This window comes from Trichomycterus rosablanca, chromosome 3 (assembly GCF_030014385.1).
Source record: "Trichomycterus rosablanca isolate fTriRos1 chromosome 3, fTriRos1.hap1, whole genome shotgun sequence".
In the NCBI taxonomy this organism is placed as follows: domain Eukaryota; kingdom Metazoa; phylum Chordata; class Actinopteri; order Siluriformes; family Trichomycteridae; genus Trichomycterus; species Trichomycterus rosablanca.
In genome coordinates this window covers 2,555,640-2,571,300 of record NC_085990.1, presented here as the reverse complement: position 1 = coordinate 2,571,300, position 15,661 = coordinate 2,555,640, and the positions used below count along the sequence as shown (strand labels likewise).

Sequence of the window (15,661 nt, the reverse complement as noted above, 5' to 3'; positions counted from 1 at the left end):
CTCTTAACCAGCCTGTATTTCTTTACCAATTTCATACTCAGTCTTTCTGTCATATTTACATCTCATGTCTGTCTCTTTGCCTGTAATCTCATTATTACGGTCCACACACGGTGTTGCAGCCAGCCTGATGGAGGAGGATTGGTATCAGATCTGCTCCGGGTATAATGAGGGTGCTGGAGTGAACAATGACCTTCATAAATCAAACACCCTCATTATTTTAGGTCTCTTGGACAACAGGCTACATCTGATTAGAATGTCTTTGTGATGAGTATCTGTACTGGTGTGTATCATTGTGCATTAGTGTCACAGTGTGTGTGTTATTATTAATTGTAAATGACGTCATGGACCGTGAAACGAGCCTTTTCTTACCTAATAAGCAATTTGCTATGAAATTCATAATTTAAAGTTTGTGTTTAACGATTTAACGATTTTCATTCATGCAGCATTCAAGTGCCTCACGTTTACTGCTTAATCTGCACTATGAGGCGTCCTAGCAATCCTACGGCAATTCAGTTAGCACTCGCTTAGTCAAAACGTCCAAATGTCAAAGTGTAAAGCAGCTAAAATCACGACTCGGGTAACTGAGTTTGTTAAACTCCCAACCGATTCTGTGGACACAGGGAAGGGGGTCAAAACATGGACGAGTATTTTGGTATTTGAGACAGAACATGAAGCCTCTCACCGTCTCTGGATGTTCTAGGTTTACATTCAACCATTAAGGTAGCTGTGCTGTGTATCGTAGCTTCTATTTATTCTATCATTCAGGTCATAAGAGTAATTTTATGACTGTGACTCTTTTCTTTAAAAAATCCGAACCCAATTCTGTCTTCTCGCTGCAACAGGAACCTCTTAAAAAAGTTGGATCTTTTACTGGTATTTAAATGAACGTGGAACATTATAAAGTACGACACATGATAGTGGAGACCCCAGACTGGTGAGGAGCTGAACTGTTATTTAAGCAAATATGGGCAACATGCATTCACACAACTCCAAAAGTTCCCAAACAATTACAGATCATTGCTGCAGCCAAAAACACATAATATAATATAAAAAAAACAAGTATTCTTTCTCCTGTCCAAACGTTGTTGGAATTTTCTACAAATGTAGGTCAGGCTTTTATACCTTACGCTGATAAAAGTCTGGATGGCCTTTTTAGCTTTTATCCTGGAGAACTTGACGTCCTTTGGTCCAGAAAACAAGCTGAAACGTGGACTCATCTGACCACAGCACACATTACTGCTGTCTGTAGGTCCATCTGAGATGAGTTTATGCCTAGAGAACTAGGTAACTAGGCTTTCTCTTTGCATAATAAAGTTTCAGTTTGCATTTACATATTTTATACACAGCGGTTGACTGTATTAAGTGACAGCGGTTTTCCGAAGTACTCCCAAAATGGATGGAGGTTCCTCCGGATTTGCTGAACGTTTTCACTATATTTTGTACAGTAGATGGTGAAAGCCAGTTTATTTGTGGTTAGTGACAACCCATCATTGCTCGCAAAGACTGAACCCTTGGTGGATCTTTTTCTATTCAACTGTTGAAGAGGTGTAACTTCACTATCTTATTTTGTTGTTGTTTTAAATGTGTTGCAAGGATCAAATAAAATTTTGTTTTGTTTATTAACAAACCACAGATTCTTGTTTTTATTGCATTTTACAGAATGTCCCAACTTTTCTGAAAATTGTGTTTGTAGATTTCTGGAAACACCCGGAACCGTAGCCGTCCAGTATGTTAATACATGTCACGAAACACACTGAAATGTTAATTGGCTGGATTGTATGGTGTACACCCGTCTGCACTTCTGTTTCTCGACTCCACTTGTTGGTGCTGTAATTACATTCTGTCTGACCTTTAGGGCTGAGCGCGTCTCCCTCCATGTAGAAGACCCCTCTGCGCAGAGCCACCTCCTGCAGGATGATGCCGAAGCTGTACACGTCCCCTTTCTGTGTGCCGGCCGCGGGGGGGCCGCCCATTCTCAACAGCTCCGGGGCCATCCACAACTTTCCTACACACAGAACAAACAACACGCCGGTGCTCTTCTCAATAATCACAGGGTCTTTCTGCTCTAAAACCAGATCACACACATTAAACAGATGAAATTAATCACAGTAATGGACGTATGATTAGATTTTAGCAAGTGGTCAGAATTAGTCTATTTATTTCAATAGGGTTTGATGTTCAGTGCAGTGTTCTCAGTGCAGGAATCTTCCCAAGAGCATAAAAATAAACCCTAGAACATTCATCAGTCTTTAATAACTGATCAGGTTCATCAGGTGTATCTGGTAACCCACAGCTCTACCCACTAGGCTACCACTGTCCCTTGTACTTGCCTATTGCCATGTCTTCCCACGAATCATTACTCCTTAAATTCTAATTCTTTGATTTGATTCGTTCCTTCATCTTTCACTGACCCGCCTCACATCTTTATAAGGGACATTTCACCAAACGGGTGTCATTTGTGTGTAGTTACTTGATGAAATGTTTAACACTGAATCTAGTAACACACACCAGAGACGGGGACTCGAGTCCGAGTCGCACGTAAGTCGCACACACAGCGACTTCAGACTCGACTCGGACTCGTTTCAAAAGACTCGGACTCGACTTGTGACTCGCATAAAATGACTTGTGTCCAACAAAAGTCAGCAACATTAGTACGTGACAATTATATATATATATATACACTGTATATATATATATATATATATATATATGATCCAACATCATTCTAATTGTGTCATTTTCTGCTCTCTAATAATAATAACGCTCCGGCCGTCTTAACCCGCAATGCACGCAACAGGTAAATGTTCCAGCCAGCTTCCGGCGTAGTGATGAAGCGTCGCTGACAAATACAAATTGTAATTGTTAGTAAGAAATGCTGTTATTTGCATTTATTCAGTTTGCGTCACACAGATGACGTGGTAATGAAACGCTCGATCGGCTTTCTAACGACTTCCTGTTTTACTTCACGACCGGGAAAAGTTTGGAGGTTTTTAATTATAAGCACATTTACAAAATAACGGATTCTGTTCCTAATGGGACGCACGCTTATAAATGTAATAGCATCTGGAAGAACAGAAGCTAAGGTACGCAGTGGTTATGAATTTTTTTGCTGTGTTTTGGATTTTGGCCGCTGTGCCGTGATTTGCAATGAAAACAAAACGTATCAGTTGAAGCTTTTAACTGGTACCTAGGAAAGTAAAGGCACGAAGTACAACGGCAAAATACAGTCGCTAATCCGTTGTTGTTTTTATCTGAACTTACAGATTATTTGTTTATTTCTACGCTACATTTACAATATATGTTTTGTGTTTATTATATTGACTCGTGACTTGACTCGGACTTGACTCGAACCCAGGACCTACTTGCTGTGAGACGACGGCGCTACCCACTTAACCACCGTGCCGCCCCTGATTGTATATGAGTAACAGGACTGAAAGTAACAGGACTGAGTTTTTAACCTAAAATTACTGTAGTAAATACATGAAATACAGCAGCATGGAGAACATGCTAAAGCATGAGAACACCGGGCACAGTCTAGTGATTTATCACAACATGTTCTTTTTAAAATACAGAATAAATGTGTGTAACAGGAATGAACGTGGATGAATCTTCTTAGAGTTACAATATTATCAAACATACAGGGGAAAAGGGAGAACCTACTAATGCTACCTACTAATGCTCTTCCTGTGAGCTGATTGATGAGAATATTTACATGTTTATGATCAGAAGGATGAATATGTGAGGGTAACAGGACTGAGGGGATTTTAACCACATTATTCTACATTTCTGATGGAAAATAAAGATTAAAAACATAAATGTGATCTGGAGTCACCGAACAGTGCAGAAAAAAAGGATTTCTGACAGATTTTACTCTTATATTTCATTCTAAAGTGTCGTGTTGGGGGGGGGGGGGGGGGCGGGCGTAAATAAACAATAATAATGTTTATTCAGTCTTATAGGGAGTTTTTATAAACGTTTTAAATTATATAAATTTAGCAATTATATCAATGTGCTCAATTGCTCAATTAAAAAATACATCTTAAAGTTAATTTTTATATTCATTTATACATATAATGTCCTGGGGATGGAAATGGCACTTATGAGGGACAGAATTTCTCCCCAAAAGCAGCCCAGCGGAACCGACGGCGGCGTACAGAATCCCCGGCGTGAGGGACGAGCGGTCGGAGACTCACGTGCGTTGTAGGAGTGAGCGTCCTCGTTGTCGTTTTCGGTCCTGAAGCTGGACAGCCCGTAGTCGGTGATCTTTAGCACGAAGCGGTTGTCCACCACACAGTTGGTAGATTTCAGATTGCCGTGGGAGACGATCACACTGTTATGAAGGAAGGTCATACCCTGTCAAAAAAAAGCAAAAAAGGATTATGGAGGGTGTAAGAATGGTGTTACCAATACCATCCTGTATACTGGAGTCGCCACAGCGGATCTTGGACAGTTTTTATGCCGGATGCCTTTCCTACTCCTATCCAGGCTTGGGACCTGCACTGAGAGCGCACTAATAAATCCGCATCCCAATAGCTACGCAGTTTCGGCCATCCCACCCCCCTATTAGCCTCTCAAGTCTATGCAGATGCCCGACCTCAAACCCTGGACCCCCAGATCTCAGCATTAGTGGGCTAGCGTATTCACCTCTCTATTCATGCTGATTATTAACGATTTGTCATATACCAGGCCATCAGTAGCTTTTAGCTAATCAGCACCATCACTAATATTTCTTATATATATTTATATATTAAGAAGGAGACGTAAGTGTGATCATGTACAGCCAAAGATAAGACAGATTCGTACCTTTACAATGTCGTTGATCAGCGAATACTTGAACATCCCGTCCAGTGTTATGCTCTCGTTCTCCAGAATGTCCTAAACAAATAACAAGGCACAAAGTTAGAAGTTCAGTTAAGTCTGCAGGAAACAACCCGGCAGGTCGGCAGTCCATCACACTTAGAGCAATTTCTTGTAGCTCCAGTTGACGCGACTGCATGTCTTTCTCCTTGTGGGAGGAAATCGGAGCACCCAGAGAAAACCAAGACACCCAGAAACTGGGAGAACATGCAAACTCCATAAAGAAAGGACTCAAAATGGAATGCTGTTGCTGTGATACGACAGTGCTACCCACTTTAAGGTGGCGCCCTGTAGGAGCATACATCGTAAGACTATTTAAAAACGAACGCATTAGGGTAGTACAGGGACTTCTGGAATAGATTTTATGTCGAGAGAATACACTGATCAGCCATAACATTAAAACCACCTCCTTGTTTCTACACTCACTGTCCATTTTATCAGCTCCACTTACCATATAGAAGCACTTTGTGGTTCTACAATTACTGACTGTAGTCCATCTGTTTCTCTACATGCTTTGTTAGCCCCCTTTCATGCTGTTCTTCAATGGTCAGGACCCCCACAGGACCACCACAGAGCAGGTATTATTTAGGTGGTGGATGATTCTCAGCACTGCAGTGACACTGACATGGTGGTGGTGTGTTAGTGTGAGTTGTGCTGGTATGAGTGGATCAGACACAGCAGCGCTGCTGGAGTTTTTAAACACATCACTGTCACTGCTGGACTGAGAATAGTCCACCAACCAAAAATATATCCAGCCAACAGCGCCCCGTGGGCAGCGTCCTGTGACCACTGATGAAGGTCTAGAAGATGACCGACTCAAACAGCAGCAATAGATGTGCGATCGTCTCTGACTTTACATCTACAAGGTGGACCAACTAGGTAGGAGTGTCTAACAGAGTGGACAGTGAGTGGACACGGTGTTTAAAAACTCCAGCAGCGCTGCTGTGTCTGATCCACTCATACCAGCATAACACACACTAACACACCACCACCATGTCAGTGTCACTGCAGTGCTGAGAATGATCCAATACGCAATATGTCCAAGAAACTAAAAAAAAGGAATTTTTATTTATAGGTGTTTTTTAATTTGTTGATGTACGAAAAGTATTTGACCATAATAGTTAATTAATTAAAGGTCAACAACATACCTGCATGGTTACTGATGCATTTGGCAACTATTTAAACCTCTACCCCATATACTGTACATTGCCATTGTGCCACCAATTACATTAAATCTGCCACACCCCCATCCCATCCCACCCCATCTCTTTTTTGAAAACCAAAATATAGTCACCCTAATTTAGCAGACGCTTTTTTCCAAAGCAACTTACAGTATATTGTCTCAGCAATTGAGGATTAAGGACCTCACTCAAGGGCCCAACAGTGGCAACAGTGGTAATCTTTCGATTACTAGTTCAGTACCTTAACCGCTAGGCTACAACTGCAGCCACTCGACAGACGCACGACTTTGTTATGTAAGTTCCACGAAATCAAAAAGGGTACATGGTAGATTCTAGAACGGTGGGGTGTGAGGAAGGCCGGCTGTACCTGTAAACTCCCTCGTGGGCAGTACTCCGTAATGATGCAGATGTTGGGCGGGTCGATGCACGCCCCAATGAAGCGGGTCACATGATCGTTCTGAACGTCCCTCATCTGGAAGCCAAACACAGACAGACGGAGTCATGACGTGTGTGATGATGATCACCTACTGTTCCAAAAAAAAAAGTGATTATTTTTTTGAGACTCACGTGCTTCAGCTCGAACAGCACTTTCCTGGTCAGCTCGATACGCTTTCTGTTGACGAATTTGATAGCCACGATGTTTCCCTGTGGACGAGATAAACATGTCACGGATGAGCAGTGCTGGACAGATGAGCAGCTAGACAGAATTCAGTCCATATAATCGCTCTGTACCTTGAAGTAGGCGGTCTTAGCGAACATCTGAAAGTTGCCGTCTGCCGTCGGGAGCGAGCCGTAGTTCGAACCGCGCTGAGGAGAGAGGAATAAAGCGTTCGAGACCCTACAGCCCTTCAGAAGGTGAAATGAAAATAAAACCAGTGCTTACCAGTGACAGGGTGAGTTTGCTGCCCGCGCTGCGCAGCACCTTCTCCAGATTGCTCATCTGCAGGTCCTCCCAGAAGATCCTCCAGAGCTGAGCGGCCAGTTCCTTTTCCAGTTTCAGCTTTCTGTGGATGTGAAAGAAAGCAGAAGACTCTAGAAGTCAGAAGACGGGGTTTTCTTTGTGTGACTTTCAGAAGACTACAATTCCCATGGTGCACCTGTGACTGATTAGCTGACCAATTGGGAGGAACGACCCAGAGATCATCAACCACCTCCTTGTTTCTACACTCACTGTCCATTTTATCAGCTCCACTTACCATATAGAAGCACTTTGTAGTTCTACAATTACTGACTGTAGTCACAGGACCCCCACAGAGCAGGTATTATTTAGGTGGTGGATCATTCTCAGCACTGCAGTGACACTGACATGGTGCTGGTGTGTTAGTGTGTGTTGTGCTGTGTTATATGAGTGGATCAGACACAGCAGCGCTGCTGGAGTTTTTAAACACCGTGTCCACTCACTGTCCATTCTATTAGACTCTCCTACCTAGTCGGTCCACCTTGTAGATGTAAAGTCGGAGACGATCGCTCATCTATTGCTGCTGTTTGAGTCGCTCATCTTCTAGACCTTCATCAGTGGTCACAGGACGCTGCCCACGGGGCGCTGTTGGCTGGGTATTTTGGTTGGTGGACGATTCTCAGTCCAGCAGTGACAGTGAGGTGTTTAAAAACTCCAGTGGTGAGTGGGGATTCGTATCAAGCACAGAGAGTCACGCACTGATCAGCCAGCAGAGGTCGTAATTGCAGCAGTTTTAGGAATCTCTACAGCCCTCCCTCCTTCAGACGAGCTAATCATAGCCCTCATAGGCGCCTGGCCTGGCAGTAGCAAAGCTGAGATTCAAACCCAAACCTTTCAATATGAATTAAAGAGCCTGTGTGTTTATTTCAGCAATTATTTACGCATCCACTCACCTGTATATAAAGACCATGACGGTGAAGATGATGAAGAGGATGAAGAACACCACGATAGTTACCATCTGATGCACTGTAATAGTCTCTGAAATGGAAATGTAGGAGAACGAGGCTTTTATTACTGAATGGAGCTAAGCACGAAAAGTAAAAGAGATGGTGAGAAGTTGCGGTACAGTACTCACTCGCGATACAGGCCGGGTTGTCGTTCTTAAAGCCACAGAAGGGCATATCGGGGGGTACACTGCCCCCTGGCCACTGAAAGGCCATGCCAGGCAGTGTCTCCATCTGTTTCTTTGTGCCGTTATACACTGCCACGATCTGAACAGTAAAACAGTAAATAAACGTAAATAATTAACAGCAAACTAACAGCTAACTGTGTCTCCAGAGAGATTATTTAAAATGGCTGTGTCTGTGGGGTGTATACACTGATCAGCCACAACAATAAAACCACTTCCTTGTTTCTACACTCGGCTCCACTTACCATATAGAAGCACTTTGTAGTTCTACAATTACTGACTGTAGTCCATCTGTTTCTCTGCATGCTTTGTTAGCCCCCTTTCATGCTGTTCTTCAATGGTCAGGACCCCCACAGGACCACCACAGAGCAGGTATTATTTAGGTGGTGGATCATTCTCAGCACTGCAGTGACACTGACATGGTGGTGGTGTGTTAGTGTGTGTTGTGCTGGTATGAGTGGATCAGACACAGCAGCGCTGCTGGAGTTTTTAAATACCGTGTCCACTCACTGTCCACTCTATTAGACACTCCTACCTAGTCGGTCCACCTTGTAGATGTAAAGTCAGAGACGATCGCTCATCTATTGCTGCTGTTTGAGTCGGTCATCTTCTAGACCTTCATCAGTGGTCACAGGACGCTGCCCACGGAGCGCTGTTGGCTGGATATATTTTTGGTTGGTGGACTATTCTCAGACCAGCAGTGACAGTGAGGTGTTTAAAAACTCCAGCAGTGCTGCTGTGTCTGATCCACTCATACCAGCACAACACACACTAACACACCACCACCATGTCAGTGTCACTGCAGTGCTGAGAATGATCCACCACATAAATAATACCTGCTCTGTGGTGGTCCTGTGGGGGTCCTGACCATTGAAGAACAGCATGAAAGGGGGGTAACAAAGCATGCAGAGAAACAGATGGACTACAGTCAGTAATTGTAGAACTACAAAGTGCTTCTATATGGTAAGTGGAGCTGATAAAATGGACAGTGATTGTAGAAACAAGGAGGTGGTATATATAACGGAGAGTTCATTTCATTATGCGATTGAAGTGCATAGCACGCAGTTATTTTGGTTATATGACTGTCGGGTGGCTGTCGGTTCTTAAATAAATAAATAAATTGAGTAAATTAGTGTGATAAATGTGCCATAGTTGAAGCAATCTAAAAAGGAGCGACCGCTTTATCACGCTTAGTTTAGAATTAATTAAAAATATTATATTAGAGACGCTTTATTTAAGATGATATCAGAGACGACACAACCAGAATACATTTACTGAGTGATCGATTCAACACTGCTTAGTTTCTGACACACAAACACTCCGACAGAAACAACAGCACACCAGATCACCTTTAACTGGACGTTTAATTGGCCAACCAAGCACTGGGACGACTGGGAGAACTGGACTGAATGCAGTGAGGTAATTATGCTGTTTGGATAATCAGAGAACCCTTAAATGTACCTTTAACATGTTTACGTGTTGTGTGTTTATTAGTGTTTGAAAGAACACAGCAATAACAGAGTCAAAATAAAAGTGTTCTATTGAATAACACACACACACACACACACACACACACACACACACACACACACATACACACACACACACACACACACACACACACACACGAGACCTGGTGTGTGAGACGTAAAGAACAAGCCCGTACCTGAAAAACCCCAGTGTTGATATCAGTCATGTCCCATAAAGCGAAATCTGTCTCTCTGTCTCCCTTCTCGTCTATCTGCACGAGTCCTGTTACACCTGCAAACACACACAATACACACACATCACAGATACGTGAGGACAATTCAGCTTATACAACACACAGCACACACAGCAAATCAAACATGGAGTCTGCACAGACATGTGTGAATGATTGAGGGATGTTTTGGACTGAACGGTTTCACAGAAGTACCAAGATATTTTGATGAGGACTGTTCTGTCATCTGCTGTCAAATTGAACCTTGGTGATAATCAGACTGTCCAGCAAGATACCAACCAACCAACCAACCAACCAAATCAGTCCTGAAATATCCTGAAATGGATCTTCTCAGCCTCCAGATTTAATCTGATAGAAAATCTTTGGTGGGATTTAAAGGAAGCAGTTGCAGCAGGAAAGCCATCAAACCTCAACAAGCTGGAAGCTTTTGGATGAGAAGAATGGACAAATTATTAGAGATTATTAAAGCAAAATCATGTTCCACCAAGTACTGATACTGGGGTTGAATAATAGCGCTGCTTTTTTCCACCAATTTTCCCCCTAATCTGGTTGTATCCAATTCCCCTGATTGCGTTTCGCTTCACCTCTACTGATACAACCCTCCACTACTGACTGAGAAGCTTCGCAACTGACACACACACACGCCCCCTCCGACACGTGGGCAGTACCGACTGCAGCTTTTCACCTGCATGTGAGTTTATATGTGGATCAGCTTTGTGCACTGAGAGCCACACCCTGATCAACGCATTATTCCTCGACTCTGTGCAGACGCCATCAACCAGCCAGCAGAGGTCATAATTGCTTTTCCTTCCCTGAACAACAGCCAATCGTTGTTCATTTAGCCACCCAGCACAGCCGGATGGCAGAGCTGAGATTGGATACGATGTACTCGACATCCCAGCTCCGGTTTGCTAGCGTGTTTTACCGCTGCGCCACCTGAGCGGCCGTCAAAAGTGTGTATTATGCATATTTCCTGTATTTTCTGTTCATATATTAACAAAGAGACCAAAAAATATGTATGTATAATATGTATGTCACAAAATACAAAAAATATCCAGTAAGCTGGTATCGGTGCCTTATTAATGAGAAAGCGCAGAGGAAAATAAACAGGAAAGGATCTCAAAATGCACCACACACACACACACTTTTAGATGGATCGGCTGTATCTGCTGCATCTGTAAGGGGCCCACCTGACGTGAAGATTGGCTGTGTTACGAAATCATGTCCTTCTGCCCTGCCAAATATGGCAGACAGAAGGGGCATGGAGGTGCGGACGATTGTCGTATCGTTCCTATTAACTGACAGTTAAGCTTCTATTCCACAGAGATTTACCGGCTCTCTTTGGCATAATGCTTTATCTGATACCGTAACGCTGGGCTCCATCCAGTCTGGTTGAAATCTGAGGACACGGTGTTCACAATATTACCAAAACTCACCAGTTAGAGAGAGGAAAACCAGTGCCAGATCTGGGTCTGTTGAATCTAGATGGTGATGAGAATAATGTATTTTAACAGCCTCCTCAGGTCCCAGATCTGAATCAGATTTAGAGACGTAGTTGAACAGAAGATTCCTAACATGAATTGTGCAGCTGATGAATCCCCACGACGTGCATGATGCCATCATTTCAAAATATCAGGGTTAGTGGTAGCTCGGTGGTTAAGGTGCTGGACTAAACATCAAAAGCCACTGTTGGGCCCTTGAGCAACGCCCTTTACCCTCACTTACTCAAATGTATTTGTATGTCATAAATGTAAGTCGCTTTAGATAAAAACACTTTTGGTTTTATTTCCCTGCTGCAGGTGAGACTCTGTGTCCAGGTGATAAGGTCGTAGGGCAGCACATTCATTTTCCGCTGAAACGACCCTGGCAGTGCTCGAGCAGTACCTGGGAGAAGGCACACGCTTGTGGGACACCAGCACTGACATTTAAACAGATATGAAAAGCTCCGCCATTATCAGCTTGTAAATGTCAAAGCCATACGGGAGACAGAGACGGCGGCGACAGGGACGGGGAACAGGAACGACATAAAGGAACAGATACGGGCGGCAGGTGAAGGTGATGTGAACCGTGATAACACGAATGTGCCCCGTCAAACGCTGCCGTATTGTCAACCGCATCGGTACCCTGGCTACCGTGATTACAGCTATTAGCCAGCGGTCATCAAAAGAGCCGTGACAATTACAGCCAGACTCCACACACTCCAAAAACAGATCAGATAATAACCCACCTAAATATCCAGCTTTCACACATAACCCTCTTTATTTATTATTTTAATGGAACTTATGGATGCTCTACACACTATATACCCTCTGTATCACTGTACTCTATCATCAGCTCAATCGCATCCATGCTAAGCGTCTAAACCATTTTTCCTGATGCTCTCCGACTGCGCCTATCGGACGTCTTATCACACTACACGACTGATCAGCTATAGGGGGTCACACACTACACCATCTATCACCAGGATGAGTCTGTCTGGTCTCCCAAACTACGTTTTGTCACGAAAACACACGCGAGAAGTGACGAGAGGTTTAATGACACCACGTCCAAACATGCACGTCAACAAGAAGCGAGAGATCAAAGTTTGTGCGCTAATGTGCAGCGTAAAAGCAAAGAGAAAAAATAAATGAATCTGAGTGGATTTGGCAACACGACCAGCAGGGGGCGTCTGTTCTGTAGTGAGTCGGAGGTTAATATATTTTTTTTTGCAATGCAGTGTGGGTATTATGGTTCGGCGTGGACAATCAGGTCACAAATACTGTAAAGCTTGTGTATGCTGATGTATTCTGATATAAACTATATTACGCCCCTGTACCATGTTTTTACACTCCTCCCCTGGGTTTCCAAACCCCGTATCTTGCGTTCTCATTGGCTGTTGTTTGAAACACCACACTGATCCAGAAATCAGTGCCACTACTTTAACATCATCACATGAAAATCTTCTTCCCCTTAAAGCTTCTTTGAGCGTCCAAAAAGGTGGAAATCAGATGGAGCTAAATCCGGACTATAAGCGTCTCTCAGAAGATCCTCGTATTTGAAGATCCCTCACACACACACACACACACACACACACACACACACACATATATATATAAATGACCCCATCCTCCTAATAATCCTGTCTTTTCCCACCCAACAGACTTAGTAGCCAGTGCATGCACTGCCAGTTGTGCCTGCTAGGGGGAGCTGAGATTCGAACCCAGAGCTCAGGAATTTCTGTGGGTCTTTGCTGTGGGATGATTGTCAGGTGTTTATTTGTGATAGGTACAGATTACATTTCACCGGATTCTCCCCATTGCGTTCTTTACGGTGATGTTTCTGATCATCTGCTCCTCCGTCCTCGTGTGTGTGGTGCGATTGCTCTGCCTGCACGGACCCGGGTTCTAATCAGTTCGGTCCAGAAGCTGCTGCTTGAGTCTCAGTCCTGACACTTGCTCTTTGAAATCTGGCTTTTTGTCTGCACCCTGGTGTATCTCCCTCCATCCGTCTATGTCCTCCTGTCTGCCCGTCCTGAATTAATCACACTCTCACTTTTTATAGCCGTTGCTTCATTCTGTCTCCCGGTGTCCTCGGAATATCTCACTTTTGGAATTATTTATATACTGATAAATGTATAGAACTGACGTTTGACAGAAGCACTACTGATCAGGTCTGCAGCTCCTTGAAATTAATTATTTATTTGAAATGTATTCTGTAATTTTTAATAAATTAATGGCTCTATACGAATTCTTTGATTATTTATTTGTTTATTCTTGCTTTACACTTTATCATGGTCAGAGCTGCAGTGGGTCATGCCCTCTTTGGCAGGCCTTTTCTTAACTACGTTCTTTGATACAGAAAGACCTGCTGAGATTGTTAAATTCTCATTAACCGAAGCCTAAATCTTGCAATCTCTCTATAAGTCAAAAATAATTTTTGTAAATGTCTCAATTTTTTTCAAATCTACATTTTGATGGAGCCACAATTTCTGCTACCGAGACTTCCTCTGTCTGCCTGCCTCTGACAATCAGCAGCTCTGCTTTGTCCACGCTTAAGTGTTTTAGATTTCTGGAAAAAACAGTCACAAACTCACTGAACTGACCATTCAGGGGGAATTTACTCAGCCCTCCATCTGTGCTCACCACCTCCATCAAGGTTTGATTACTTTGTGTGAGAAAAGATTCTGTGAGTGGTTCATTCTGCTCAGAAAGTCACAAAGAGGGCAGAGATGAGTGTTGGAAGAATTACTGCAGTCCACAAACCAACCCAGGCAACCAGTTTTCTCCCTTTTTAGCGCGTCCAATCACCCGATTGCGTCATGCTTCCTCTCCACCAATGCCGACCCGGCTCTGATTGAGGAGAACAAAGCTAACCCACGCCCCCTGTAGGCAGCAGCCGTATGCATCTTATCACCTACACTTTGACGAGTGCTAATGCGGATCAGCATTGTGTACGGAGAGACACACCCTGATCAGCGCGCTCTTTCCTCGTCTCTGTGCAGGCGCCATCAATCAGCCAGCAGAGGCCGTAATTGCATTAGTTAAATGAGAGAGACCCCATCCGGCTTAATATCCCACCCCTATATGTAGTCACCCTAAACTTCTTATTTAGGATAAAACAGCCCTGTTTACCTTTACTATAACAACATTAAATAATTAGTCATTTTACGTACTGCTAGAAGCTTTTAGACACGTGGAAAAAGAAAGCAGAATAGCCGTATTAGTTAGACAGAATGGTACCGTAATCATACAATCCTCTTTTGTGATGAATTATCTGGATCATCTGTGAAAAGGACGTCATTCTTTTTATTAGACGCCACAGAAATAAGACTGAGGTAAAAAACACCGTGTTTTTGTTGGCGCTGCCCGACGAGACGCACGTGGGCTTTTTCCTTTCATGCGTCCTTTCTGTACACAGCAGATAAACGGTGAACGATTTCGATCCAGACCGTCACCTTTGTGTAGCACTATCAGAGCGTATCAGAGTATCAGGTTTTTGGGAGACAGAGGGGTGGCGTTTTCTGTTCAGATCCAATCTTAATTCAACCGGAGAGGAAATTACAGCTTTTGTCTTTCTCACACCGAGTACAGATGGAATCGATGATCTTATCGCTCAGCGTTGTTCCTTTCTCTCATTTATTCTCCAGGTGTGCTTCACTTAGCTTCTGGCTGAGCGTAAGCGGTTATAACAGCTCATAGCAGTGTTTTGTAGATTTGTTTCTGCCTAAACGCCTAAAACTGAGTTCGATTTGAAATAAAAGATGATCTGACGCTCTACTGTTGGCCATAAGAAGTCCAGCGAGTGTCACACAGTGACGGGGTATAAACTTAAACTCAAACATAGTTTACGTAGAATAACATATGGGCATTCGTATTGCCAAAGCTTAGTTACATATTTAGGAATTATAATAAAAATACATATATATACAGTGGGGCCAAAAAGTATTTAGTCAGCCACTGATTGTGCAAGTTCTCCTACTTAGAAAGATGAGAGAGGTCTGTAATTTTCATCATAGCTACACTTCAACTATGAGAGACAAAATGAGAAAAAAATCCAGGAAATCACATTGTAGGATTTTTAAAGAATTTATTTGTAAATTATGGTGGAAAATAAGTATTTGGTCAATAACAAAAGTTCAACTCAATACTTTGTAACATAACCTTTGTTGGCAATGACAGAGGTCAAACGTTTCCTGTAAGTCTTCACCAGGTTTGCACACACTGTAGCTGGTATTTTGGCCCATTCCTCCATGCAGATCTCCTCTAGAGCAGTGATGTTTTGGGGCTGTCGCTGGGCAACACGGACTTTTAACTCCCTCCACAAATTTTCTATGGGGT

The 15,661-nt window shown here is 43.2% G+C and overlaps 1 protein-coding gene across 1 annotated transcript in view; it reads right to left on the bottom strand.

Annotated features, from left to right (window-relative positions):
- The window catches only part of npr1b (natriuretic peptide receptor 1b), a 48,378-nt gene that overhangs the window by 7,420 nt on the left and 25,297 nt on the right, over nucleotides 1-15,661 (bottom strand). The window contains exons 5-14 of the mRNA XM_062991559.1: nucleotides 9,792-9,886; nucleotides 8,072-8,207; nucleotides 7,890-7,974; nucleotides 6,922-7,042; nucleotides 6,771-6,845; nucleotides 6,606-6,683; nucleotides 6,406-6,510; nucleotides 4,804-4,875; nucleotides 4,194-4,353; nucleotides 1,850-2,005 (exon numbers count right to left, since the gene is read on the bottom strand). Coding sequence (XP_062847629.1) covers nucleotides 1,850-2,005; nucleotides 4,194-4,353; nucleotides 4,804-4,875; nucleotides 6,406-6,510; nucleotides 6,606-6,683; nucleotides 6,771-6,845; nucleotides 6,922-7,042; nucleotides 7,890-7,974; nucleotides 8,072-8,207; nucleotides 9,792-9,886 — 1,083 coding nt within the window. The remainder of the gene's footprint in view (nucleotides 1-1,849; nucleotides 2,006-4,193; nucleotides 4,354-4,803; nucleotides 4,876-6,405; nucleotides 6,511-6,605; nucleotides 6,684-6,770; nucleotides 6,846-6,921; nucleotides 7,043-7,889; nucleotides 7,975-8,071; nucleotides 8,208-9,791; nucleotides 9,887-15,661) is intronic.